The sequence below is a fragment of the Colossoma macropomum genome, unplaced genomic scaffold, assembly GCF_904425465.1.
Source record: "Colossoma macropomum unplaced genomic scaffold, Colossoma_macropomum, whole genome shotgun sequence".
Lineage (NCBI taxonomy): Eukaryota > Metazoa > Chordata > Actinopteri > Characiformes > Serrasalmidae > Colossoma > Colossoma macropomum.
The window spans coordinates 27,006-53,201 of NW_023495195.1; the positions used below are offsets into that span (position 1 = coordinate 27,006).

At 40.9% G+C, this 26,196-nt stretch overlaps 1 protein-coding gene and 1 long non-coding RNA gene across 3 annotated transcripts; both read right to left on the bottom strand.

The window, feature by feature from the left end:
* Window positions 1-367: 367 nt before the first annotated feature.
* On the bottom strand, window positions 368-15,865 carry LOC118801132. Of its 2 annotated transcripts, none has more exons than XM_036561297.1 (3): window positions 14,336-15,865; window positions 1,817-1,892; window positions 368-1,657 (listed from the first exon to the last, which is right to left on the bottom strand). In XM_036561297.1, the coding sequence occupies exons 1-2, from the start codon at window positions 15,600-15,602 to the stop codon at window positions 1,873-1,875; spliced, it is 1,287 nt and encodes a 428-aa protein (XP_036417190.1). In that variant the 5' UTR covers window positions 15,603-15,865; the 3' UTR covers window positions 368-1,657; window positions 1,817-1,872. The 2 variants fall into 2 exon arrangements, with proteins under 2 accessions (XP_036417190.1, XP_036417191.1); XM_036561298.1 differs by lacking the exons at window positions 368-1,657; window positions 1,817-1,892 and adding exons at window positions 13,125-13,946; window positions 14,106-14,181.
* Window positions 15,866-16,011: 146 nt separating this feature from the next.
* LOC118801133 lies at window positions 16,012-17,741 on the bottom strand. Its single transcript, XR_005006459.1, has 3 exons — window positions 17,424-17,741; window positions 16,957-16,993; window positions 16,012-16,827 (listed from the first exon to the last, which is right to left on the bottom strand). It is a non-coding gene; the product is annotated as an uncharacterized LOC118801133 (long non-coding RNA).
* Between the last annotated feature and the right edge of the window lie 8,455 nt (window positions 17,742-26,196).

Here is a 26,196-nt window from a genome sequence, read left to right on the forward strand (position 1 = left end):
GTATGTTGAACAGATTTTGGTGCAGATTTATTGTTATTGATGTTCTGTGTCACAAAAACTCTTCTGGAGTTAAAAGTGTCGTGATTTACTAAACAGACGCAGCAGCTCTTTAGAATAAGATCAAAGAGGAGGAGCTGCTGTTTTTTGCCTCTGACTCAATACATCTGCAAGACAGACAGACAGACAGACAGATAGACAGACAGACAGATAGACAGACAGACATATAGATAGATAGATAGATAGATAGACAGACAGACAGTAAGGCAGACAGATAGATACACATATATAGTTAGACAGAAAGACAAAGACAAACAAATAGAGAAATAAATAGATAGATGTATAGACAGAGAGATAGACATATAGGCAGATAGACAGATAAATAAACAAAGAGACAGATAGATTGATAGATATATAGATAGACAGATAAATACATATATAGATAGATAAATAGACAGACAGACAGACCCAAATCGCATATGACTTTGTTTTTCACAGACAGTTTTGATGTAAACAGAAGGTAAAAACCTTTTCTCCTCATGTCAATCATGATTTTGAAGGTTTAATTAAGATTTCAGGAGGCAAATTTATTTACTACACGTTTATTTTAAAAGGGCAGTTCAAAGTGCTTTACAAAGTGATGAATAAAAACAAAACATAAACAGTACAATAAAATAAGGGGGAAACAAAAAACTAAAATGAACTGAAAAGAAGTGCAAAGTCTAAATGGAAAGTATGAAAGATGCAGAAGATAAAAAGAAGAGTCTGACTTTAAAGATTTAAAGACGAATTAGGGGCAAATCTGAGATCTTCTGGCAGCCAATTCCAGCTTCAAGCAGCAGGCGAGCTGGTTTAGAGCCACAGAAGGACTTTTATATTTCATTGGTTTGGCCAAAACTGTTTCTGCTACATGTTGAATACAGTCTATGTAAAGAAACAGAGTTTTAGGATTAAACAGGTGAAGGCTGACATCCTGCATTGATTGGGGAATTTAAACTTAAAACTAAATTTCAGGCTGGATTAAAGCTTTAATTTGGATCCGTTGGTACACCCAGGTTTCTGACTTAGTCTTTAGATACTGGAGCTCTGAAGTCTGCACTGACCTTCAGTCTTTCCTCTTCATTGCCAAGTAATACAACTTCTGTGTTGATTTATCTGGAGGAAATGTTGACAGATCCTTTAACTCATTTTAAGATCTGTTTCTACAGCACATTTTACAACGAGCGTCACAAAGCAGGTTCAGAGAAAATCCAGGTCCGAGCCCCAAATGAGCAAGCCGAGGGCGACGGTGGCAAGGAAAAACTCCCTAAGAGCAAGAGGGAGAAACCTTGAGAGGAACCAAGACTCAAAAGGGGAACCCATCCTCCTCTGGTCGACTGGATTTGCTCTGAGCACCGACACAAAGTATCTATGGGACCACAGTCTTTTGGTGAGAGAGTGAAGTAAACCTGGGTGTCGTCAGGAGAACAGTGATAGGTGATTTTGTGTTCTGGCAGGATTCGGCCTGACGGGAGCACGAAGAGAGATTATGAAGATCTTAATGGAAATGAATGAGCTTAAAGGGGCCCAAGGCAGCTGATTTTCCTAAACCAGCAGAACATCCTGGAACAAATGGACGCTCTCCTAGGCTTCTCCTTTTTTGACACACTCTTGGATCCACCTGCAGAAAGAAGATTTCACATTCAGTGTTTGCATATCAAATAATGGAAATGGCTATTTTACTAAATATGTAGTGCCTGTTTTAAAGTTATATTGCCATTTATCTCAAACTTCACTAAATCTAAACTACACATGAATTTAATTAACCATGTAAACTTACTCATATCAGCAGTGCGGCGACTCTGCAAATGGTCCTGATCTGAAGATTGACCAGCATTATCGTCCTTTCTGGATTTCTATGATGTGAGAAATTGATCATATCATCAAACTTGTAATCATTTAAGTCTCACCACAATTCAAAGTGTTCATATTAATATTGCATATAACAGCATGTTAATAATATGATGTACATAATGTTACTGGGACAAAATAGCACAACATTAAAACTACTTTAAAATGATTCTTACCTTTTTGAAGATGCTGGGCTTTGGCATCTTGAGATTGAAGATGTTCTTGAGCTTTTTCAGGTTCATGTTCTTCGGCCTCTCTGTTTCGGGCCCTGCAATTGAAGCATCTGCATCTAGATGCTTCCGTAAGGCAGTCATCAGGGCCTCATCAAATGCAGAGTCTCGAGGGTCCAAAGCTTTTTGCAGAGAACCTTCCTCACCAAACCTTTGAAAGAGCTCAAGAAACGTACCTGTTAGAGCTTCCTCCAGCTTTGCAGCACTAGAGGATGCAGAGAACTCGCTGAGAATTCTCTCAATCAGCTCTTTCGGATCGTTCGAGCTCGCTTCCTTTGTTAGGTCTGATGAAGTTGCTGCTGACTGCGCCAGAGTCCGAAGAACAAGCCAAGTTGCCAGGATGGCATGATCCTTTGTTTCCGACGTAAGCAGACCTCTGCTTGAGACTTGGCTTGATACGAAAACGTCATCAGTGATCTGGCTGGAGACCAAAGGTTCCTCTTTGATAGAGGGAGAGGAACCAGACTCAACCGATGCAGGACGGTACAAGTCTTTAGGGTCTGCACTCTTAATTGCCCTGACGACAGAAACAGCCAGAGATCCTGCCAACAGCTCACTCTGGGCTTTTACTGCTTCAATGAGCTGATTTTCGGATCTCATTCTCTGAAGAAGCTCTTCATACACAGCATCAATGATGGAATGGTGAAGTTTTTGGAGAGCATGCTCTCCATCTTCCACTGTGACAGCAGTGAAAAGGGATAAAATTCCTTTGACCATGTTGGTAACATTCTGGACCTGGTCCTCATCAATTAAGAGAGGAGATCCATGGACCCCAGTGGATGAAATCCCCTGTACTTTTTGTAATATTGCACGTACGCAACAACGGAGAGCATCCACGGAAATGATTGGACGAGATGTGTTGATTTCTTCAGAGCTGTGTGAGTCACTTTCTGGTGTCTCTTCAGCATTTGAATCCACAGCATCCAACTCATGATTGGACAGTGCTGACACTTTGTCCATCACACTGTTCACGATTACTTCGGAGAACAGATCCACTGTGTCAGAAAACACCTCAGATGGGGGTCTTGAGATCTCAAAACTCTCAGGAGTGACTCTGAAGGGCATCACCAGACTCGGAATGTCATTAGCAGTGGTAGAAACTGGTCGAGGGGCAATGCATGACCTGAGCAAACATTTCACCGCCTTGTCTGCAAATTCAACAAGAAACTCCGAAGCAAAGGGTCGTTGTAGGTAAGGGTAGTGCCGTAGAACAGATGCTGACATGTTCAGAGAACTTAATCTGTCTGTCAGTATGAGCCGGACCATGTTGGCCAACTCCTGAGGGGCTGCGGTCGAAAACAGGTCCTCCACTCTTTCTGCTGCTGCAGATAACTCCTCAAGAGAGTTAAAAGGACCTGAGCTCTGTAAACCCAGGGAGGCCATCATGGTGTCCAGTAAAGAGGCCACTGAAACCCTCTCTCTGCTCTTAGGTGGCTCGTGTTCATCGATCACTGATGGTCTTTCTAGGTGTGATTTCTTACCAACACTTCCCCCAACACTGATCTCTAAAGGATCGACCTTAGGTGGTTTCTGCTGATACACTGCAGAAAAATCCCTGAGGTGTCTCATGGCACTGTTGTAAGTACTACACGCAGTGTACCACAGAATCTCCTCAGGGGCGTCAACACCTGATTCCATCCAACCCAAAGCTTCAGACCGTGTTTCTTTCAAACCATCTGGTGTTGTAGAATCCAGATGTTCGCAAATTCCATCAATGACGGAATCGACGAGGTCGAATGCCTTAAGCAAACATTCCGACGGAGTTGGTTCCACACTGCAATGTCTTTGGCTTGTGTGAGCACGCCGGGAACGTGGAGAACTCACAAGGAAGCTTGAAGACTCGAGTAAGATTTTACTCACTTCCTGAGCTGCCTTGATCCGAGTATCCTCACTCTGGATTTTCTGGAAGCTCTTAGCTGAGAAGCTTCGACAGAAAGAAGGTACCCGACAATCCAGAGTAGTGGCAGGTATGCGGTCTCCGAAAGATGAACCTGACACCTCTTGGATGTATGCCATTAAATGGTCTACAAGCAACTCTGATACGAGAGATGTATCAGAGGTACATTGTCCAAGTACTGACCGAGCATCCTCAGATACCTCGGACTTTGTAAATGAGTCCAGGTGGACTAACAGCTCATCCACAAAGATTTTGGCATACAAGGATGCGTTCCTCAGAGTTTGTCCAGGAACGGAAGTCTCCATCTTGCAAGCCATATTGGTCAGTTTCATAAGGCTGGGGATTCTATGACAGGACTTAGCTCTTTTGAGTGCTTTATCAGCCATGCTGTCACTTCCACCACAGGCTGGATCAGAGCTGATATCATTACTGATCGATGAACTCTGAGAGGACGTTTTCATGTCACCCAGCTCTGATAGCAAGCATTCTGCAAAATCTCTGACGCACATCTTTGGAGGGCAAGACAAATCCAATGCACTCTTCAGTTCTTTGGCCTGATAGATGGTGTAAACCTCAAGAATCACATCTTTAGCACATTCCTCAAGTTGTGCCTGGTCTTTGGATGTCAAGCTCTCAGCACTGGGCTCAACAGACAGTGACGAATTACGGCGCTCAACTGACCCACAGGAAGACGCCAGGAGCTCAGTCTTTTCTGTCACATTTCTATGAAGCTCAAGCATGTGAGAATCATCAAGAGCGTCAATGATGGTCTTCACAATGGTGTTCAGAACTTCTTTGGTGACTGACTCCAAAGAATGATTTAAGGATCCTGGTCTCGCAAGGAAAAGCGAACTGGCATCCATATTCAGAACTTCACAAGTTGTTGGAATGATGACCTTCTGTGATACTGTGGTCACGATCTTCTCAATGGCCATGTTCAATTTGGTGATTTCATCCCTCGTAAACTACAAGTAAAAGAACATATTGACAGGATTAGTCATCACTAGCATTGCCTTACAGGGTTCATCTGCTGGGATTTCACAATAATGATATTAAAATAAAAATATAAATGAATTGTATTTGAATTATAAAAGCTCACCATTTGATGCATCCCACCAAGTATGACTTGTAGTTGCCTGAAAGATAAAAGATAATGCAGAACAGCCATTTAGTGCTGATGTAACAGAGACAGCGACTTTTGCACTAAAGTGACGATCATAAAAGTACACAAATTCATCATTATTGAGTCTTGTCTATTTAACCACCCTAGAGGGAAATGTCATGTCTGTTAGCTTGTTTCATCACATTTTATTGGCTACCAGCTGCTAAAGAACCAGGATTAACCAATCAGGATTCAGATCTGTTACCATAACATTAATAATTTGAAAGCTAACCTGCTAGCAACATAGCTGTAATGGAAGATAAGCCATAATAAATGCCATATATGTGTTTTATTCCTTATGCGTAGTAATGTCATTCATATGTATATTTCATATCTGTGTACCTGTATATACATTTGTACATGGTGCTGGATATTTGTATGTTTGTATTTGACAGTGTACATTTGAGTAATTCCTGGCTGCACCACTCAGTGCTGAGTACATACCGATCAGTCAGGCTCTGTAGGAAATGGGCCAAAGCAGAGTCATCAGGTTCTGGGAGAGAACCTGCTGCTGCGTTACGGAGCGCTTCCTCTGCCATGGTGGACTGTCCTGAGATTTAAAAACACACAAAAAACACAAGAAATCAGGGACCTGCACAGCAGCCTTTTGTTTTGATAAGACACAAAATTTGTGTTTCCACGATTTCTCCTGCTGACAAACTAGAATTTTGCACAAGGGGGCACTACTAGAAGCATTCATTGTCTAAACAATCAAGCATAACAATAATAGGCCTAATAATGATAACAACATCAATAATAACAATAATAATAATAATAATAATGATTCTATAATACAGAATATAATAACCAGTGCAATAAACTGTAACATAACTAGAATTGTACATATAAAAATTGCCATTTTTGTCAAACACATTCAAATGTCCAAATGGTTCTATGTGAAGAACCTCATTTCTACTTATCATACTAATATCCACACCTACACAGTCAACAGCTTCACTTCTGGCTACCTTTCACTAAGTGTTCCATCACTGGTAGAGTTCTTTATCTCTGTTCTGGTTCTTTATCTCTATTCTAGTTCATTTTCTCTATTTTCATTCTTTATCTTTTTACTGGTTCTTTATCTCTATTATGGTTCTTTTTCTCTAATTCTTTTTCTTTATCCTAGTTCTTTTTCTCTATTCTGGTTCTGTACCTCTATTCTTGTTTTCTATCTATATTCTGCTTATTTTTCTCTTTTTCATGGTTTAATGTCCTGATTTGGTTCTTCATTTTCGAATTATCTTCCATTCTTCCTTCTTTTCTGGGATGTAAACAAGTGTAAAACTGTACTCACCTCAACGGGAGAAGATCCACGCTGTCCTATCTGAGAGCTTGTCGGGTTCTAGATAAATATCGCACGTCCGAACTCTACAAGGTCAGCAAGTCGACTGAACACGAGGCTGGAAACTTCAGCTATTTATATGGAAGCCCCGCCTCTTTGTGACGTCACATACGCTGTTTGGTTACCATGGAAACCAGACTCCACTATATATAAAACAGCTACATATATAAATACGTGTGTGTGTGTGTGTGTGTGTGTGTGTGTATACATATCATATATATATATATGAATGAACCCCATTAAATAAAACTCTTAGCTTTTATTGATCGTCTCTAAGCCGTTCGGCGATGTTTGTCGGTGCTGGTTGGAGTTTATTGCTGTTCACTGCTGAGAGTTTCAGCGGGACGTTCTCTTTTTAGTCCGTCTCATATCGCTCCCTACTCCCTATCTAGTGCACTACGTAGCTCACATAATAATATCTTCAACATCCAAACAGCGTGCTGTATGTAAAACAGAGAGCCATTTGGGATTCAGCCACAGGCTGCACGACTTCTTATTGGGCATATAATTCACTATTTCGGTGTAAATGCCATCGTCTGACATGCACTACAGAGGGAGCATGAAGCCATTTGAGACACAGCCTGCATTTCTCCACCGCCCCCTTACATATTTACTACTTCTCGTTCCACCTTAAATGGTGCAGCAGTTACACTCTGGTGCCTGAGGCGAATCTGAGGGGCCAGAATGTAGCTGCTGTACTATTTAAGGTGGAACGGGAAAATTCGAGTCACCTTAGCTAAGAAGGTGGTTTCATCCTCGTTTACTCAGTTTAGTCAGTCAGGAGAGCTAACGTTAGCTTAGCTAGTTAGCCAGGCGTAACGTAAGAGTGCTTTATTCCGAACAGTACTTCGGCACTTTTCGCGTTTCAGCAGTCCGAAGTCATACAGGGTGTAATGATTGCTTGGACTCTGCAAAATCTGCTTAGCAACCAGGATGCATTTTGATTGGTCACATTTGGGCCAATACTTTTAAAGAAATAGGAAAAAAAGCGTCATCGGTTTCAACGGTTTGTACCGTCAGTATTCCGTACACCAGCTTCCACAGAGGGAGCGGTTTTCCGTTCAGTGTTTTCCCTGCATTTTATTTGAAGTTTTATGAAATCTAATTGCATAAAATTATACATTAACAGATTATAAAAGTGAATTAATGTAAACAATGAGTGCAGTGAATGAGGCTACCATGGAAAGAAGCCCAGTAAAGTGAGTCAGTGCTGTGAAGCTGCGCAGCTGAAAGGAGTCTGCTGAGGTAAATTAGCTGACGGTGTAAACTTAGATGAACAGCTCAGTACTAAACATACTGTGTTTCATGGTGATGATCGATTATTTAATATTCGTTTTAGTGTTAAATATGATGTTTAAAGAGAACCATTTTTGTTACTAAAGAACCCTTGAAGAACCATCGTTTTTAAGAATGTACTAGTGTCTGAGTGTGTCAGTGCTAAATGTGAAGCTACACACTTTGCATTATTAAGAGTTCTTTGCATCGTTAAAAGGTTCTTCAGATTGATTCGAGAATGTGTGGTAGATGGTTCTATATAGAACCTTTTTGAAAAGGGATCTAAATAGCACCCAAAAGTGTTCTTCTGCTGTGGTGATTTCAAGCTTGTAACAATAGAGGAACCCTTTTCAAAATGGTTCTAAATAGAACTATATTCAGCACGTTCTCCATCAATCTGAAGAAATATTTCACAATACATAGAACACATTAATCATGCAAAGGGTTCACATAGAACCATTTTCCTTACTAAAGAACCCTTGAAGAACCATCTTTTGTGAGGGTGTAGTATAATGATAAGGATATATACTGGTGGCTGCTGTTACTTTGGCTTAGGAAACTAATCAGTTCCAAACATTTCCACTAGGTGGAGCTGTTTAACCGCACTGACTACACTTAGTGAACCTGGTGCTGCTGAAACAGCGCCTGCATGTTCTACAGCTTCACTGTATTAGTCAGTCATTAAAGGGAAGATCCACCAAATTTTAGATTTCTGCATAATTCAATCACTGAGATGTAAACAAAGTCAGTCACAGTGGTTTGATGTGAAACGGTTCACTGTAGAGAAACTTCAGTGTCAGATTTCTTTACAGTGGTGGGTGATGGTGATAGGAACCAGGGGCTTATTTACTGTCTAGAACCACCAGTGAACTTACATATGCTGTCGGAACAAAACCTTGTATCTCCATTTTTGTCGTTTTTTGTTTTTTGGGATAATTTGAAAATGATCTGTTGTCCTGTTTAAACACCTCAGTGTCACTGCTGGACTGAGAATAGTCCACCAACCAAAAATATCCAGCCAACAGCGTCCTGTGGGCAGCGTCCTGTGACCACTGATGAAGGACTAGAGGATGACCAACACAAACTGTGCAGCAGCAGATGAGCTATCGTCTCTGACTTTACATCTACAAGATGGACTGACAAGGTAGGAGTGTCTAATAGAGTGGACAGTGAGTGGACACAGTGTTTAAAAACTCCAGCAGCACTGCTGTGTCTGATCCACTCAGACCAGCACAACACACACTAACACACCACCACCACGTCAGTGTTACTGCAGTGCTGAGAATGATCCACCACCCAAATAGTACCTGCTCTGTGAGGGTCCAGGGGGGTCCTGACCACTGAAGAACATGGTAAAAGAGGGCTAACAAAGTATCAGAGAAACAGATGGACTACAGTCTGTAACTGTAGAACTACAAAGTGCACCTATATAGTAAGTGGAGCTGATAAAATGGACAATGAGCGTAGAAACAAGGAGGTGGTCATAATGTTTTATTATGTTAGTTAAAAAGAATTAACTGACGGTAGCTAAGCTAGCTAACCTAGCTTACTGTCTAGCTTAACTAGAAAGTTCCTGGCTAGTTTGCATTACACAGTGAACCAAAATAAACCATATTTACTCGGTTCACTAAAATAAAATGAGCTAAATCAAATCCTGTCTATCTATATCAAGTTATTAGAGCGCCTGCTGTTAACTGAGGGCAACCTACAAAACTAGATTGGCTGCTGTGACTGAGGGCAACAGCTAACTGTAACTAATAGCAACTTGTTGACTGTCCAGTCTGAGGTCAACAACTAAAGTAGACTTTTAAAAAATATGGTTGTTCCAGGGTTCTTTAGTTCTCTAGTTTAGACAGCGCTTCTGTATAGAACCGTGAACACTTAAAGAACCATTTGCATGCTTAAATGGTCCTTTGCATGGTGAAATGGTTCTTCAGACTGGTGGAGATGAAGGATGTTCTATATAGAATTTCTTTTAAAATGATTCTATATAGAACCAAAAATGATTCTTCTATTGTTACAGGCTGGCAGCCATAGGAGAGCCCTATTTGGTGCTATATAGAACCATTTGCAAAAAGGCTCCATATGGAAATGTAGACAATACATTCTCCGTTAATCTGAAGAACTATTTCAGCACGAACTCATGGTTCTAAATCCTAATCCCTCCATCTCTTTGAGAGTGTAAAATTAGCTAAATATCTAGTATTAGGTACTGTTTGTGTCACATAATGAATTGACATAAACCACATCTGCTCAATTCACTACAATAAAAGGAGATAAATAATGTCTACTGATATCAGGCTCTGTTATTAAAGTGTTCACAGCGTAGTGTTAACTAATGGCAACAAGTGAAACTACTGTGTGTTAACGGAGGGCAACAGCTAACTGTAACTAATAGCAATAAAGTTAACTGTCAAATCTGAGGCCGACAGCTAAAGTAGACTGTTATGTTTAAGGGCTACAGTACTAAATAATTTATAGTACTGAAGTATATGAAATAGTTGCTGCATCAAGCATGAAATGTTTCTGATTTAGGATTATTATATGCAGATAAAATGAATAAATAATTAATGAACAAATCTTACAGTTTTCCTTTAGAAATTATTCCGAAAACAATTTTTTTGGGCTATTTTATTTCAACTTTATTTAACCAGGAAATTCACATTGAGATACAAAATCTCTTTTACAAGTAATAAACACAAAGTGTAATAGAAAAATCTTAAAATTCCAGGTGTAAAACATTATATTGATGTTTTTATGTAAGAATCAACCTTCAAAAGAAAGCATCAAGATCAGTAGTAGTTTTGATGTTTAAGTATCGACCTGCCCTTTTCTGATTTAGACCATTTTCGCATTACTGCGTGTTGACATGTGTTGACGTGTTTGATGCAGGCTGTAAGCACGGCGCTGGAGCAGGTGGACCGCGAGAAGATCTATGAGTGGATCAATGAGCTGTCGAGGTTATTAAGGCCCCAATCCCGTTTCTTCTTTTTACCCCTACCCCTTGTTTTTGAGTGTCACCATAACCCCTTAGAACTAAGTTACAGGGTAGTGGTTGAAATCTTCCGTCTGAAATGGGACCCTCAAATAAAAAGAGCATCACTTCATTAACAGCTACTAGCGCTGCTCTGTAGGCGACGCTGCCAGTCTGCAGTGACAGCAGAGGAGGGTAAAGTTCAGCTCCTCACTGCTGGGCTTTAGTTACATTTAGGGACACATATGCCTTCAAAGAGGGGGTATAAGGTAATTATTCATTATACCCCATCCCTAATTCTTCAGTGATACGAAGTTGAAGTCAGTTGTTCACCAGCTTCGTTTGATTTTTCCCGTTCAACCTTAAATGGAGCAGCAGTTACGTTCTGGCGCTTCAGGCATCAGAACTGCTGGACTATTTAAGGTGGAACAGGAAAGTTAGCTAGCTAGCTACCGAGTCATTAGCATGCTGTTAGTGAGTTTTTATTCTTGTCATGAAGAAAACGACCATAATACACTGAAACGACATTAAACTAAGACGTTATGATGGTTATCATAATTTTTTAACTCTACAGTCTGTAATTGTAGAACTACAAAGTGCACCTATATAGTAAGTGGAGCTGATAAAATGGACAATGGGCGTAGAAACAAGGAGGTGCTCATAATGTCTGATGGGTGTGTGCTGTGTAAATATTCTAATAGATATACTTTTATTCCTACTCTTTCATACCTTAACTTATTGTATTTTTTTGTTTCTGAGTATGTTATGTCTTTTTATTTCTGGCTAATGTACGTAAGGTTACGCGCAGTTATGTCTTGCTGCTGTAACACTGCAGTTTCCCTTTGGGATCAATACAATTCTGTCTGTCTGTCTATGTATGTATGTAAAGGTCCACACTGGAGTGCCGGGAACGAAGAACCAACCCAGCATATTATCATGAACAAACTAGCTGACATTTGTCCCGAAAAGTTTTCACTCAGCTGCTGCTCCAATGAAGCAAGATTTAGTTTTGATTTAACAAATGGTGTAACGCACTAACACAATGTTGTCAGTTAACAGATTTTAAACAGTGTTGTTGTTGATGTGTATAGTTTTGTATCTTTGACACTGTTAAACGCTAAGTAAGATATGTGACTGATTCTCCCAGCAATGTATCTGATGCATATTTTTCTTTTGATGTTTTTTAACAGGAAATTGTGAACATCTATCTCTCCATTAACCCTCCCACGCTGACGGCGCACCAGTCCAACAGAGTGTGTAACGCCTTAGCTTTGCTGCAGTGTGTGGCTTCGCATGTAGAGACACGGTAAGCGCTGCACACTCCAGGGAAAAAAGCCAAATATCATGTACTGTAGCTAAAACAAAACTAATGTCACTAGTGTGCAGGTCCCATCCATTGCATCGTGGATGATACAGTGCTGTGTTATTGTTTTTATGATTAATTATGTCACAGCATGCGTTCCTGAGGAGTTCACAAGTAGCTTTATATCTAGAACACTGGCCAGTTGCATGTGTAATAGAAAAATAGATTTCAGCTACGTTCGAATTACAAGCCTCGTTGCTCAAATCCGATTTTTTTGCTCAAATCCGATCTCTCTGACACGATGGTTCATACTCGTTTAGGTAAGTGACTCAAATCTGTCATTAATGTGAACAAACCGCGTCCTGAAATGACCCGAATGCGCGCATCCTACTCAGTAACGTCACGTGAATGAGCAGAACGAGCTTCACTGTGAAGATAATTAACTCTGATCCGCTCTCAGCTTCATTATTAGAGTGAGATGAAGTAGAAAAAACGGTGAGATGAGCTGCTTTTCCACCGTTTACAGGCTTTAAATTCTGTTCGGCGCTGCTGCCATGGTAACGCTGAATGATGGAGCACAGGCAGTGGAAAAAAAAGCACATGAATTCTGATCTTAGCGTCACATTAAGGTCACATGGCCACAAATCGGATATGTATCCGATCTCGGAGCACATATGAAGTGACTCAGGTTGGATTTGAAAAGATCAGATTTGTGACTACACAGCCCTGAAAACATCAGATCAAAGTCACACTAGGGCAGAAAAATCTGATTTGTGCCACTTCAACCAGGTAATGTGAACATAGCCTTCGACTGTCTGTGAGACTGAATGACAGCAAGTGATGTTTTATGGCAAATAAACTCATCACATAAAGTACTAATAAGGAGCTAATTTGATGTTGGTCCTTTGTGCCAGTTTCTTATTTATTTTTACCAGTTTTGTTTTTTCCTCCTTTTCCTTGTTGTAAAAATCATTGTTCTTTTAGTATTTTTGTTTTTAGTATTTCAGTTTTGCTGGTGTCCAAATTGTTAACAGTGTATTAAGCATTATGAAGATTGTAGTATTCAAATATTGCATTTTTGCCATATTGTCCATTGCGATTGTGATCTCAGCATTCAGAGATTTTGAACAGCTCTCTATGTGTTGGTTTCTTCTAGATCAGTGTTTTTGGCAGCCCACATCCCCCTGTTCATGTATCCATTCCTGCACACCGTCAGAGTACCTTCGAGTACCTTCGTCTCACCAGCCTTGGAGTCAACGGTATGTGCCTTAACCTCTCTCACAGAACATTTCAAATACACAATTAGGCTGCATCGAATTTTAATAAGTCTTTCCTCCTCACTGCCAAATAATACAACTTCTGTGTTGATTTATCTGGAGGAAATGTTGACAGATCCTTTAATTCAATTCAAGATCTGTTTCTACAGCACACGAGCGTCACAAAGCAGGTTCAGAGAAAATCCAGGTCCGAGCCCCAAATGAGCAAGCCGAGGGCGACGGTGGCAAGGAAAAACTCCCCAAGAGCAAGAGGAAGAAACCTTGAGAGGAACCAAGACTCAAAAGGGGAACCCATCCTCCTCTGGTCGACTGGATTTGCTCTGAGCACCGACACAAAGTATCTATGGGACCACAGTCTTTTGGTGAGAGAGTGAAGTAAACCTGGGTGTCGTCAGGAGAACCGCGATAGGTGATTTTGTGTTCTGGCAGGATTCAGCCTGACGGGAGCACGAAGAGAGATTATGAAGATGTTAATGGAATAGATAAATGAGCTTAAAGGGGCCCAAGGCAGCTGATTTTCCTAAACCAGCAGAACATCCTGGAACAAATGGACGCTCTCCTAGGCTTCTCCTTTTTTGAAGGCACACTGTTGGATCCACCTGCAGAAAGAAGATTTCACATTCAGTGTTTGCATATCAAATAATGGAAATGGCTATTTTACTAAATATGTAGTGTCTGTTTTAAAGTTATATTGCCATTTATCTCAAACTTCACTAAATCTAAACTACACATGAATTTAATTAACCATGTAAACTTACTCATATCAGCAGTGCGGCGACTCTGCAAATGGTCCTGATCTGAAGTATGACCAGCATTATCGTCCTTTCTGGATTTCTGTGATGTGAGAAATTGATCAAATCATTAGCCTCGAAATCATTTAAATCTCGCCACAATTCAAAGTGTTAATAAGGCATATAATATCATGATGTACATAATGTTACTGGGACAAAATAGCACAACATTAAAACTACTTTAAAATAATTCTTACCTTTTTGAAGATGCTGAGTTTTGGCATCTTGAGATGGAAGATGTTCTTTAGCTTCAAGTTCATGCCTTTTTGTTTTGGGCCCTGCAGTTGAAGCATCTGCATCTAGATGCCTCCGTAAGGCAGTCATCAGGGCCTCGTCAATTGCAGAGTCTTGAGGGTCCAAAGCTTTGTGCAGAGAACCTTCCTCACCAAATCTTTGAAAGAGCTCAAGAAACATACCTGTTAGAACTTCCTCCAGCTTTGCAGCACTAGAGGATGCAGAGAACTCTCTGAGAATTCTCTCAATCAGCTCTTTCTGATCGTTCGAGCTCGCTTCTTTTGTCAGGTCTGATGAAGTTGCTGCTGACTGTGCCCGAGTCTGAAGAACCCGCCAAGTTGCGAGGATGGCATGATCCGAGGCAGGACGGTACAAGTCTTTAGGGTCTGCACTCTTAATTGCCCTGACAATGGAAACAGCCAGAGATCCTGTCAACAGCTCACTCTGGGCTTTTACTGTTTCAATGAGCTGATTTTCTGATCTCATTCTCTGAAGAAGCTCTGCGTACACAGCTTCAATGATGGAGCGGTGAAGTGCTGGCACTTTGTCCATCACACTGTTCACGATTACTTTGGAGAACGGATCCATTGTGTCAGCAAACACCTCAGATGGGGGTCTTGAGATCTCAAAACTCTCAGGAGTGACTCTGAAGGGCATCACCAGACTTGGAATGTCGTTAGCAGTGGTTGAAGCTGGTTGAGGAGCAATGCATGACCTGAGCAAACATTTCACCGGCTTGTCTGCAAATTCAACAAGAAACTCCGAAGCAAAGGGTCGTTGTAGGTAAGGGTAGTGCTGTAGAACAGACACTGACACGTTCAGAGAACTTAATCTGTCTGTCAGTATGAGCTGCACCATTTTGGCAATCTCCTCAGTGGCTGTGGTCGAAAACAGGTCCTCCACTCTTTCTGCTGCTGCAGATAACTCCTCAAGAGAGTTAAAAGGACCTGAGCTCTGTAAACCCAGGGAGGCCATCATGGTGTCCAGTAAAGAGGCCATTGAAACCCTCTCTCTGTTCTTGGGTGGCTCGTGTTCATCGATCACTGATGGTCTTTCAAGGTGTGATTTCTTACCAACACTTCCCCCAACACTGATCTCTAAAGGATTGACCTTAGGTGGTTTCTGCTGATACACTGCAGAAAAATCCCTGAGGTGTCTCATGGCACTGTTGTAAATACTACACACAGTGTACCACAGAATCTCCTCAGGGACATCAACACCTGATTCCATCCAACCCAAAGCTTCAGACCGTGTTTCTTTCAAACCATCTGGTGTTGTTGTAGAATCCAGATGTTCGCAAATTCCATCAATGACGGAATTGACAAGGTCGAATGCCTTAACCAAGCATTCAGACGGAGTTGGTTCCACACTGCAATCTCTTTGGCTAGTGTGAGCACGCTGGGAACGTGGAGAACTCACAAGGAAGCTTGAAGGCTCAAGTAAGATTTTACTCACTTCCTGAGCTGCCTTGGTCTGAGTATCCTCACTCTGGATTTTCTGGAAGCTCTTAGATGAGAAGCTTCGACGGAAAGAAGGTACCTGACGATCCAGGGCAGTGGCAGTTATGCCGTCTCCAAAGGATGAACCTGACACCTCTTGGATGTATGCCATTAAACAGTGTACAAGCAACTCTGATACGAGAGATGTATCAGAGGTACATTGTCCAAGTACTGACTGAGCATCCTCAGATACCTCGGACTTTGTAAATGAGTCCAGTTGGACTAACAGCTCATCCACAATGATTTTGGCATACAAGGACGCGTTCCTCAGAGTTTGTCCAGGAACGGAAGTCTCCATCTTGCAAGCCATATTTGTGAGTTTCATAAGGCTGGGGATTCTATGACAGGACTTAGCTCTTTTGAGGGATTTATCAGCCATGCTGTCGCTTGCACCACAGGCTGGATCAGAGCTGATATCATCACTGATCGATGAACTCAGAGAGGACGTTGCCATGTCAACCAGCTCTGATAGCAAACGTTCTGCAAAATCTGTCGCACACATCTTTGGAGGGCAAGACAAATCCGATGCACTCTTGAGTTCTTTGGCCTGATAGATGGTGTAAACCTCAAGAATTACATCTTTAGCACATTCCTGAAGTTGTGCCTGGTCTTTGGACGTCAGGTTCGCAGCACTGGGCTCAACAGACAGTGACAAATTACGGAGCTCAGCTGACCCACATGAAGACGCCAGGAGCTCAGTCTTTTCTGTCACATTTTTACGAAGCTTACACGTGAGAATCATCAAGAGCGTCAAGGATGATCTTCACGATGGCATTCAAAACTTCTTTGATGACTGACTCCAAAGAACGGTTTCAGGATCCTGGTCTTGCAAGGAAAAACAGCCTGGCATCCACATTCAGAACTTCACAAACTTTTGGAACGATGACTTTCTGTGATACTGTGGTCACAATCTTCTCAATGTCCATGTTCATTGTGGTGATTTTGTCCCTCGTGAACTTCAAGCAAAAGAACATATTGGCAGTATTAGTCATCACTAGCATTGTCTTACAGGGTTCATCTGCTGGGATTTCACAATAATGATATTAAAAATATAAATTAATTGTATTTGAATTATAAAAGCTCACCATTTGATGCATTCTACCAAGTATCAGTTGTAGTTGCCTGAAAGACAAAAGATAATGCAGAACAGCCATTTAGTGCTGATGTAACAGAGACAGCGACTTTTGCACTAAAGTGACGATCATAAAAGTACACAAATTCATCATTATTGAGTCTTGTCTATTTAACCACCCTAGAGAGAAATGTCATGTCTGTTAGCTTGTTTCATCACATTTTATTGGCTACCAGCAGTTAAAGAACCAGGATTAACCAATCAGGATTCAGATCTGTTACCATAACATTAATAATTAATTTGAAAGCTAGCCCACTGGCAACACAGCTGTAATGGAAGATAAGCCATAATAAATGCCATATATGTGTTTTATTCCTTATGCATAGTAATGTCATTCATATGTATATTTCATATCTGTGTACTTGTAAATACATTTGTACATTGTGCTGGATATTTGTATGTTTGTATTTGACAGTGTACATTTGAGTAATTCCTGGCTGCACCACTCAGTGCTGAGTACATATCGATCAGTCAGGCTCTGTAGGAAACAGGAGACGTCCTGATACTTAGCAGATTCTCCAGGCTCCGAGAGAGAACCTGCTGCTGTGTTACGAAGAGCTTTCTCTGCCATGTTAGACTCTCCTGAGATATTAAAACACAGAAAAAAAACAAGAAATCAGGGAATTTAAATACAGGTAAACCTACCAGATTACACCGTTACACAGAGTTACCAACTTCATCCCACAGCAGCCTTTTGTTTAGTATGACACAAACTTCAATGAGTTGCCACCATTTCTCCTGCTGACAATATAGCATTCTCCACAAGGGGGCACTATTAGTACAATAGTTTTCATGTGCATTGTTGAAAGGTAGGAAATCACCTTTTTTATAACAGAAATATTTAGCACGAGATTTTATAACAGAAATATTTAAATCTGTGGAATTATTTTGGAAGCTTTGTTGAAATTGAGCATTTGTACTTTTACTCAATTACAACAGCAAAAGAAAATATTCATTTAGACCCTCACAGTTCTTGTACTCACAGTACTAGAAGCCTAGTAATAATAACATCAATAAAATGTGTCAATAATCAATAAAACATCATGTGTGTGTGTGTCTGTGTGTGTGTGTGTGTGTGTGTGTGTGTGTGAATGAACCCCATTAAATAAAACTCTTAGCTTTTATTGATCGTCTCTAAGCCGTTCGGCGATGTTTATCGGTGCTGGTTGGAGTTTATTGCTGTTCACTGCTGACAGTTTCAGTGGGACAAATGAGCGCGTTCTCTATTTAGCTCCGTCTCAAATCGCTCCCTACTCCCTATCTAGTGCACTACGTAGCTCTTATAACAGCTAATAGCTTCTACATCCAAACAAGGTGCTGTAGATATAATAGAAAGTCATTTGGGATTCAGCCACAGGCTGCACGACGTCTTACTGGACATATAATTCACTATTTTGGTGTAGATGCCATCGTCTGACCTGCACTACAAAGGGAGCATGGAGCCGTTATTGTCTCGCTTTTAGGCAGCTTAGTTCACTATTAGCATAATGAGCTGTATTTGTTTATACTGTAAAACGCTGCTTTCACTGTGAGATGTTCTTCTTTTCTAACTCTGCGTTTCAAAAATCTCAGACGCTGCAGACTCGAACTCCACCGTCCCTCTGATCACCTTCATCTGTTAATGTTGATGATGAAATATTACAGTGATGGTGGTGAATAATGAGGAGACGGAGCTGAACGTGTGTGTGTTCATTAGGAGGAATAACGTTAGCGCGCTCGGCTAAAGCGCTTCTGATGCTGCATAAATTCTTCAGTACAAATTCTTAGCATTAGCAAATTACGCTAATAAGTGCCAGGCTGAAGCTTCTTATTCGCCGGTTTCTGTTTATAATTTCCCCGTTCCATCTTAAATGGTCTGGCAGTTACACTCTGGTGCCTGAGGCGCGTCTGAGGGGGCAGAATGTAATCTGGGCTATTTGGGCAAAAACTCAATTTTCACAGCAGAGGCTGTGTTGGATTAGAGCAACAGCAGCTCCTCCCCCAGTCCGCGCCCTGTTATCGCAGCATGTTGTAAATTTGGAGGCTCGATGGTACAGTTGAACAATGAAGAATGAAGGCAAAATACTGTTGACCATTTGAACCAATGGGGAACATCCATTTGGCGGGGCTAAAACTGGCCTAGTGACCAGTGGCGTTTCTACGTTAGAGATAGGTGGGCCTGGCCCCACCGGATGTCGCTGTGGAGCAGTGCACGACATGATCAATAATTCAGTATAACAACTAATATATATGTATTTTTCTTAGTAACTAACATTGTTGCGCGATTATTACATATGACAGTGGTCAGGCTGTCCAATACATTCCAAATACCTTCCTGTACTTGTTGTGTAAATGCCAGTAGGCTCCCTACTTCTCCTAGCAGGCTTGGTTTGATGAGTGTGGGGGGCGTCAGCGCTCATCTTACCAAGTGAGCAGTTAAAAAACAGTCTGCATGTTCAACACACTTTCATTAACCAGCTGTGGGGCCGATCACGCTGGCCCAGTGCTGAGAGCAATACAACATAATACATTTACATACGTCCAGACATTTAGTAACGTTGTTTTTGGTGTAGGTGTTGCTACACAGCTAGGCATTGTTCCCCATCAGTTTTGGTAGCCACTCATTAAAGCAAGGTAAAATAATGAGTCGAAAATGTAATGAAAGTTCACTTTGGCTCCAGCCATTAGATCTTAGATTAGAGATTAGATTAGAGAAATTAGAGATGAAACATTCGGGACACACCAGCCAGAGGATTTCAACATCATTCAGTCCGGAAAGGACAAAAACCGCCCCTTCAGTCCAGAGAGGTTCAAGAGAAAAACATGGCTAACTGTGAGTGTAGCTAAAACCACTCTCCTGCTCTCCTCGCCTGCCCACTTGAGTTCATTCATGTATTGGTGGATTTTGAGAGAAGGGTTTTTGGCAAGTTTGCCCAGGCTGGCTGTACCAAACCCCAGCTAACAGGTAAGGCAGCTACTCACACGGTTAATGACACAAAATACAGCCTAATGTAGCTGCTGATTTCTTAATAATGTTAGCTGCATGATGCTATACCATCTATATGCTAGTTAACAGTGAACTTCCTCATGCTAGTTGTAGTAAGATTGTAGGTAACAAAATACAGCTTTAATTTCTCATCTAATCACTAATACAGCCTATCATGGAGGCTGTAGTCTGAACTGAGCAGCTACCTGAACTAAACTCTTCTCCTCATTAAACAGAAGGTGGCGTAGTTGGGTGTTTTGTTATGGGCCACTGATGAAAGCACATTTTTCATTCGCTTTCATTTTGCGTTGGTTCAGCTCCTTTTCTGCTTTCCTCTTGCTCACATCTCTCACTCTGGAGCTCTTTTTAGACCAAAGCTTATGTTGATGCATCCAGCCATCTAGTGGACTTTATAACCATTGAATGGAAAACAGCAGGTAAGGCAAATTGACGCATACATACACCAGAACATCACTATCAGTCAGGTTTACTGCATGTTTCAGGTTGCAGAAGTTCTGCAAGGCCAGTATCAAAGAAATGTTCAAGAAAATCAAACTTTATTCTTAATTCTGTAAACTGGATTAGTTTAGAGACTGTAGCCCATCTGCTGGTGCCCAATGTTAGCCATACTCTAGTCCAGGGGTCTTTACTTAAAATTCAATAAGGTCCAGTTAGAGAAAATGTCCTCAAGCAAACGTCCAGAACATCATAATGTCTAACTTACATCATGACTCAGTGCCATATACTGTTTACTGAAGTAGCCTAGTAGGTATATCAACATCTTATACAGTCAACAACTGAATATCAAATCAAATAAAGTACAATTCAGTAACATTTCAACAACATTTATTGTGATTTTTCCCTTTTTAGATCATGACGTGTGAAATAACTTCCCTCTGACTCACTTTCTTCTCTGACTGCTGTTTCTCGCCTCGTCCCTCCCCTGTGTGTGCGTCACTCTCTGGAGTCTCAGTGCTTAACGTATTGCACAGATCTGATTGGCTGAGTAGCGTCACGTGTGATATTTACAACGAATGTGATTGGTCTGTGAGTCTCCGGCCGCTAAAGCTACCGTAAAGGCTAGAAGAGTTACGCTAATTAAAACAGGACCACATGTCGAAATGAAATCATTCTCCATTGTTTATCGGTTACAGGTCCAGGTCCGCATAGGACAGCGTCTGAGTCCGGACCCAGACCGCGGCCCGCCTATTAGTGACCTCTACTCTAGTCCATAATCAGTGACCAGTTTCTGATCATCTTTGAACAGACCTAAGTAATAAATGCTCAACATCTGTGGCCAGAAACTGGCCAATAATGAATGAGCAGAGAGTGACAGCAAACAGGAAGAGATGTAAGTGTACACCTGTATAGTGGAGCTGTGAGGTAGAAGTACAAGTGGAAGTACAAGTGTTTCTAATAAACTGGCCAGTGTGTAAAGAGAGTAATCAGCTGCATCTTTCTCAGCTCCACTCATCAGACTAAACACCACCTGACCATTTACAATCAAGCAGTATCAGTTTTTTCTACTTTTCTAATGAAACTAAAAGTAACCAGACAGCGTCCAGCAAAGCAATGTTGAAAAGATCAAAAGGAAAAAGTTTAATAAGAACACAGAAAATCCACGGCTGATCAAAGTCCAAACATAAATGGGGATATAAATCACTCCTACACACCACACAGTAACCAGGTTTAGAGGTGTTTGAAATACTTTAAAACAGATTTTATTTTTAGATCACAGTGACTGGACATTCTGATTGAAGAGGAAAATAAGTAAAAAAGATTTACACCCATCAGGCGTAACATCCTGACCACCTCCTTGTTTCTACGCTCATTGTCCATTTTATCAGCTCCACTTACTTTGTAGATCTACAGTTACAGACTGTAGTCCATCTGTTTCTCTGCATACTTTGTTAGCCCCCTTTTACCCTGTTCTTCAGTGGTCAGGACCCCCAGGGACCCTCACAGAGCAGGTACTGTTTGGGTGGTGGGTCATTCTCAGCACTGCAGTAACACTGACGTGGTGGTGGTGTGTTAGTGTGTGTTGCGCTGGTGTGAGTGGATTTTTAAACACTGTGTCCACTCACTGTCCACTCTATTAGACACTCCTACCTTCTCAGTCCACCTTGTAGATGTAAAGTCAGAGACGATAGCTCATCTGCTGCTGCACAGTTTGTGTTGGTCATCCTCTAGTCCTTCATCAGTGGTCACAGGACGCTGTTGGCTGGATGTTTTTGGTTGGTGGACTATTCTCAGTCCAGCAGTGACACTGAGGTGTTTAAAACTCCAGCAGCTCTGCTGTGTCTGATCCACTCAGACCAGCGCAACACACACTAACACAACACCACCAGACATCAGTGTTACTGCAGTGCTGAGAATGACCCACCACCCAAATAGTACCTGCTCTGTGAGGGTCCATGGGGGTCCTGACAACTGAAGAACAGGGTGAAAGGGGGCTAACAAAGTATGCAGAGAAATGGATGGACTACAGTCTGTAACTGTAGAACTACAAAGTGCTCCCATATTGGTGAACCTGATTAAATGGAAAATGAGTGAATACAAGGTAGATGTAAATGATAAAGTGGCTGTGTGTGTGTGTGTGTGTGTGTGTGTGTGTGTGTGTGTGTGTGGTGTACTGCACATTTCAGTTTGGTGTGTATTTTTCTTTAACACCTGTTTATTGGTATGTTAACTGTTTCCCTTTCTGCACTGACTATTCCATTTTGTTAGTGTTGGAGGCCTGAACTGTATATTTATGTAAGACCATTAAATCAGTTGTTTCCATATGATTTTTAGTGTTGTCACTGAAATTCATGCATGCATACAGGTGAAAACAGGTGAGCTTTAAGATTGTGTTACAAGGCATGATACACTACATACTAGCTTAATAGATGATGATGCACATTAAAACTGTGGCAGACTGTTGATTGTTCAGCTGTGTTCACCTGTGCTGTACTGTGTTCATTGGGGATTTGGGTCACTTGGTTTTCTTTTTATTGTTGTCTGGATTCTGTTATTTCAGAATAAAAGTTCATGTTAATCTACATCTGAGCAAATGCTGTGCTTTTGGTTGAGGTACATGTAGTTCTAGAGATTCAGATTTATGCAGAAACTATATAGAAGTAAATTGAGTATATTTAGCCAGCTGGGAGTGTTAATAGCACAACGTATCCGGATGTGAGCCGAGCATTTGGGCCAGAATTGGGCCGACATACAAACCAAACCAGATACAAAAGTCTCGGCCGACGAGGTTTAAGCTCGGTATGCAGTATTCAGCCTAGATGTGGCCCAACTGATTTTTGCTATCTGGGAGACTCAATGTTGAAAGGTAAGACGTTGAAACAACGTCGCGATATCAACGTTGATTCATCTTTCAAAATCGAAACATAATCCAACGTTGTTTCAACCATGATCTGTGAATAAACGTTGAAATGCCAGCTGGGACTTTATCCAGACTGAAGCACATTAATCTGGAGGAGGTGATTCAACTGCATCAATATTATATCATATATGATCGATTAGAACAATTTTCGAGAGAATTCAGTGAAATTATTCGGCTATTTTTATGTAAGTACACTTTTAAAAAGGATGGTTCTTTAAGGATTCTTTAACAAAGGGAATGGTTCTGTTTAGAACCAGGAGTTATATAGAGAACCATTTCAATGCTTTTATGTTTCTTTACATGGAGAAATGGTTCTGCCTGTTTCCTATTTCAGCCGTTATTATTTATTATTGCATTAATATTTATGTATTTATTGTTTTATACGTCTTTTTGTTTTGCTGATTTTCACTCGTTCTAGTTGATCAATTTCACTTCAACTTTTTCAGTCTCTGTTTAATTTGCTCGGCTACACTGTAAATGAAGGTCACCCTCAATGTACTTCTGGGTCAAAATAAAGGTTGATTGATTGGTTGATTGATTGATTGATTTAAAAAGTCACAAAAGCACTTTTAACTGATCTGCAAAGTCAAAGCTTAACGAGGCTTCAGGTTCAGGTTTCTTTCCAGTGGTGGTGATAGGAACCAGGTGTTGCCATGACTACAACACAAATATAGACATTTTAATTTCTATTCAAAACCACCAGTGAACCTACACGAGTCTTCTGAGTTCATATGGAATGTTAATTTTGGGAAAATAGTCATAAATCTGAAAATGATAAGTTTTGGGTGGACTGTTTTGCCTCACGACGTCCTGCATGTATCCCTCCACCACGAATGGATTGACAAGACATTTTAGGCCAAAACTTTCTCAAAACTAAGGTAAAATAATGTGTCGGTCATCAGGCAGTGAATTCATAACCATTTCATGTAGTAACTTTCTGCGAGGGAGCTTTTAGAGGTGGACGTCTGGTTCCTATCACCACCACTGTGAACAGCTCTGACTCCAAGTTTCTCTAGAACAGAGCGTTTCACACCAAACCACTCTGAATGACTCTGTTTACATCTTAACCACTTAATTATGCAGAACTTTTGAAAAGTCAGTGGAGCTCTCCTTCAAATATCAGCAGGCACTCTGGTGTAGCTCCTCCTGAGGGACAGTAAAGTGTTTGAATGAGTATTAAAGCCTAATTTTACAAGCTTCGATTTTTGTAAGACTTTTTTGTAAGTGTGGCTTTTATAAGCGAGTCAAATGAAATAAAAAAGAAAAAATGAGGAAGAGTTCACGTCCACACCCTGCTCCCTACTTACTGCATCTACAGCCTGTGCCCTACACCCTGCTCCCTACTTACTGCATCCTACAGCCTGTGCCCTACACCCTGCTCCCTACTTACTGCATCATACAGCCTGCTCCCTACACCATGAACACCTTCACCCAGAATCATCTCTTAATTGGAAACTAAAAGACATGTTAACAGATAGATAGATAGATAGACCCACATCACCTATTACTGTTTTATTTAACAAACATTTGTAATGTAAACAAAGAGTAAAAGCCTTTATTCTACATGTGAATCATGTATTTGAAGATTTAGTTAAGATTTCAGGAGGCAAATTTATTCATTACATGTTTATTTGTAAAAGGGCAGTTCAAACTTTCCAAAGTGCTAAAAAAAGGAGGGGAAATAAAAAACCCAAAACAAATGAACAAAAAAACTGCAACTTTAAGTTAAATTTAAACTTAATTTTGGACGGCTGATGTTTTTAAGAGATCATTTCATATATTTATTATACGCGGCTTTGGGTGAGTTTTTGGCAGAATTTTGTTGAATTCAAGATCTGTTTCTACAGCACTTTTTACAACAAGCGTCACAAAGCAGGTTCAGAGAAAATCCAGGTCCGAGCCCCTGATGAGCAAGCCGAGGGCGACGGTGGCAAGGAAAAACTCCCTAAGAGCAAGAGGGAGAAACCTTGAGAGGAACCAAGACTCAAAAGGGGAACCCATCCTCCTCTGGTCGACTGGATTTGCTCTGAGCACCGACACAAAGTATCTATGGGACCACAGTCTTTTGGTGAGAGAGTGAAGTAAACCTGGGTGTCGTCAGGAGAACCGTGATAGGTGATTTTGTGTTCTGGCAGGATTCAGCCTGACGGGAGCACGAAGAGAGATTATGAAGATGTTAATGGAAATGAATGAGCTTAAAGGGGCCCAAGGCAGCTGATTTTCCTAAACCAGCAGAACATCCTGGAACAAATGGACGCTCTCCTAGGCTTCTTCTTTTTTGACGGCACACTGTTGGATCCACCTGCAGAAAGAAGATTTCACATTCAGTGTTTGCATATCAAATAATGGAAATGGCTATTTTACTAAATATGTAGTGCCTGTTTTAAAGTTATATTGCCATTTATCTCAAACTTCACTAAATCTAAACTACACATGAATTTAATTAACCATGTAAACTTACTCATATCAGCAGTGCGGCGACTCTGCAAATGGTCCTGATCTGAAGATTGACCAGCGTTATCGTCCTTTCTGGATTTCTGTGATGTGAGAAATTGATCATATCATCAAACTTGTAATCATTTAAGTCTCACCACAATTCAAAGTGTTAATATTAATAATGCATATAACAGCATGTTAATAATATGATGTACATAACGTTACTGGGACAAAATAGCACAACATTAAAACTACTTTAAAATAATTCTTACCTTTTTGAAGATGCTGAGTTTTGGCATCTTGAGATGGAAGATGTTCTTGAGCTTCAAATTTATGTTCTCCTCTGCTTGAGACATGGCCTGATAACAAAACATTGTCAATGGTCTGGCTGGAGACCAAAGGTTCCTCTTTGA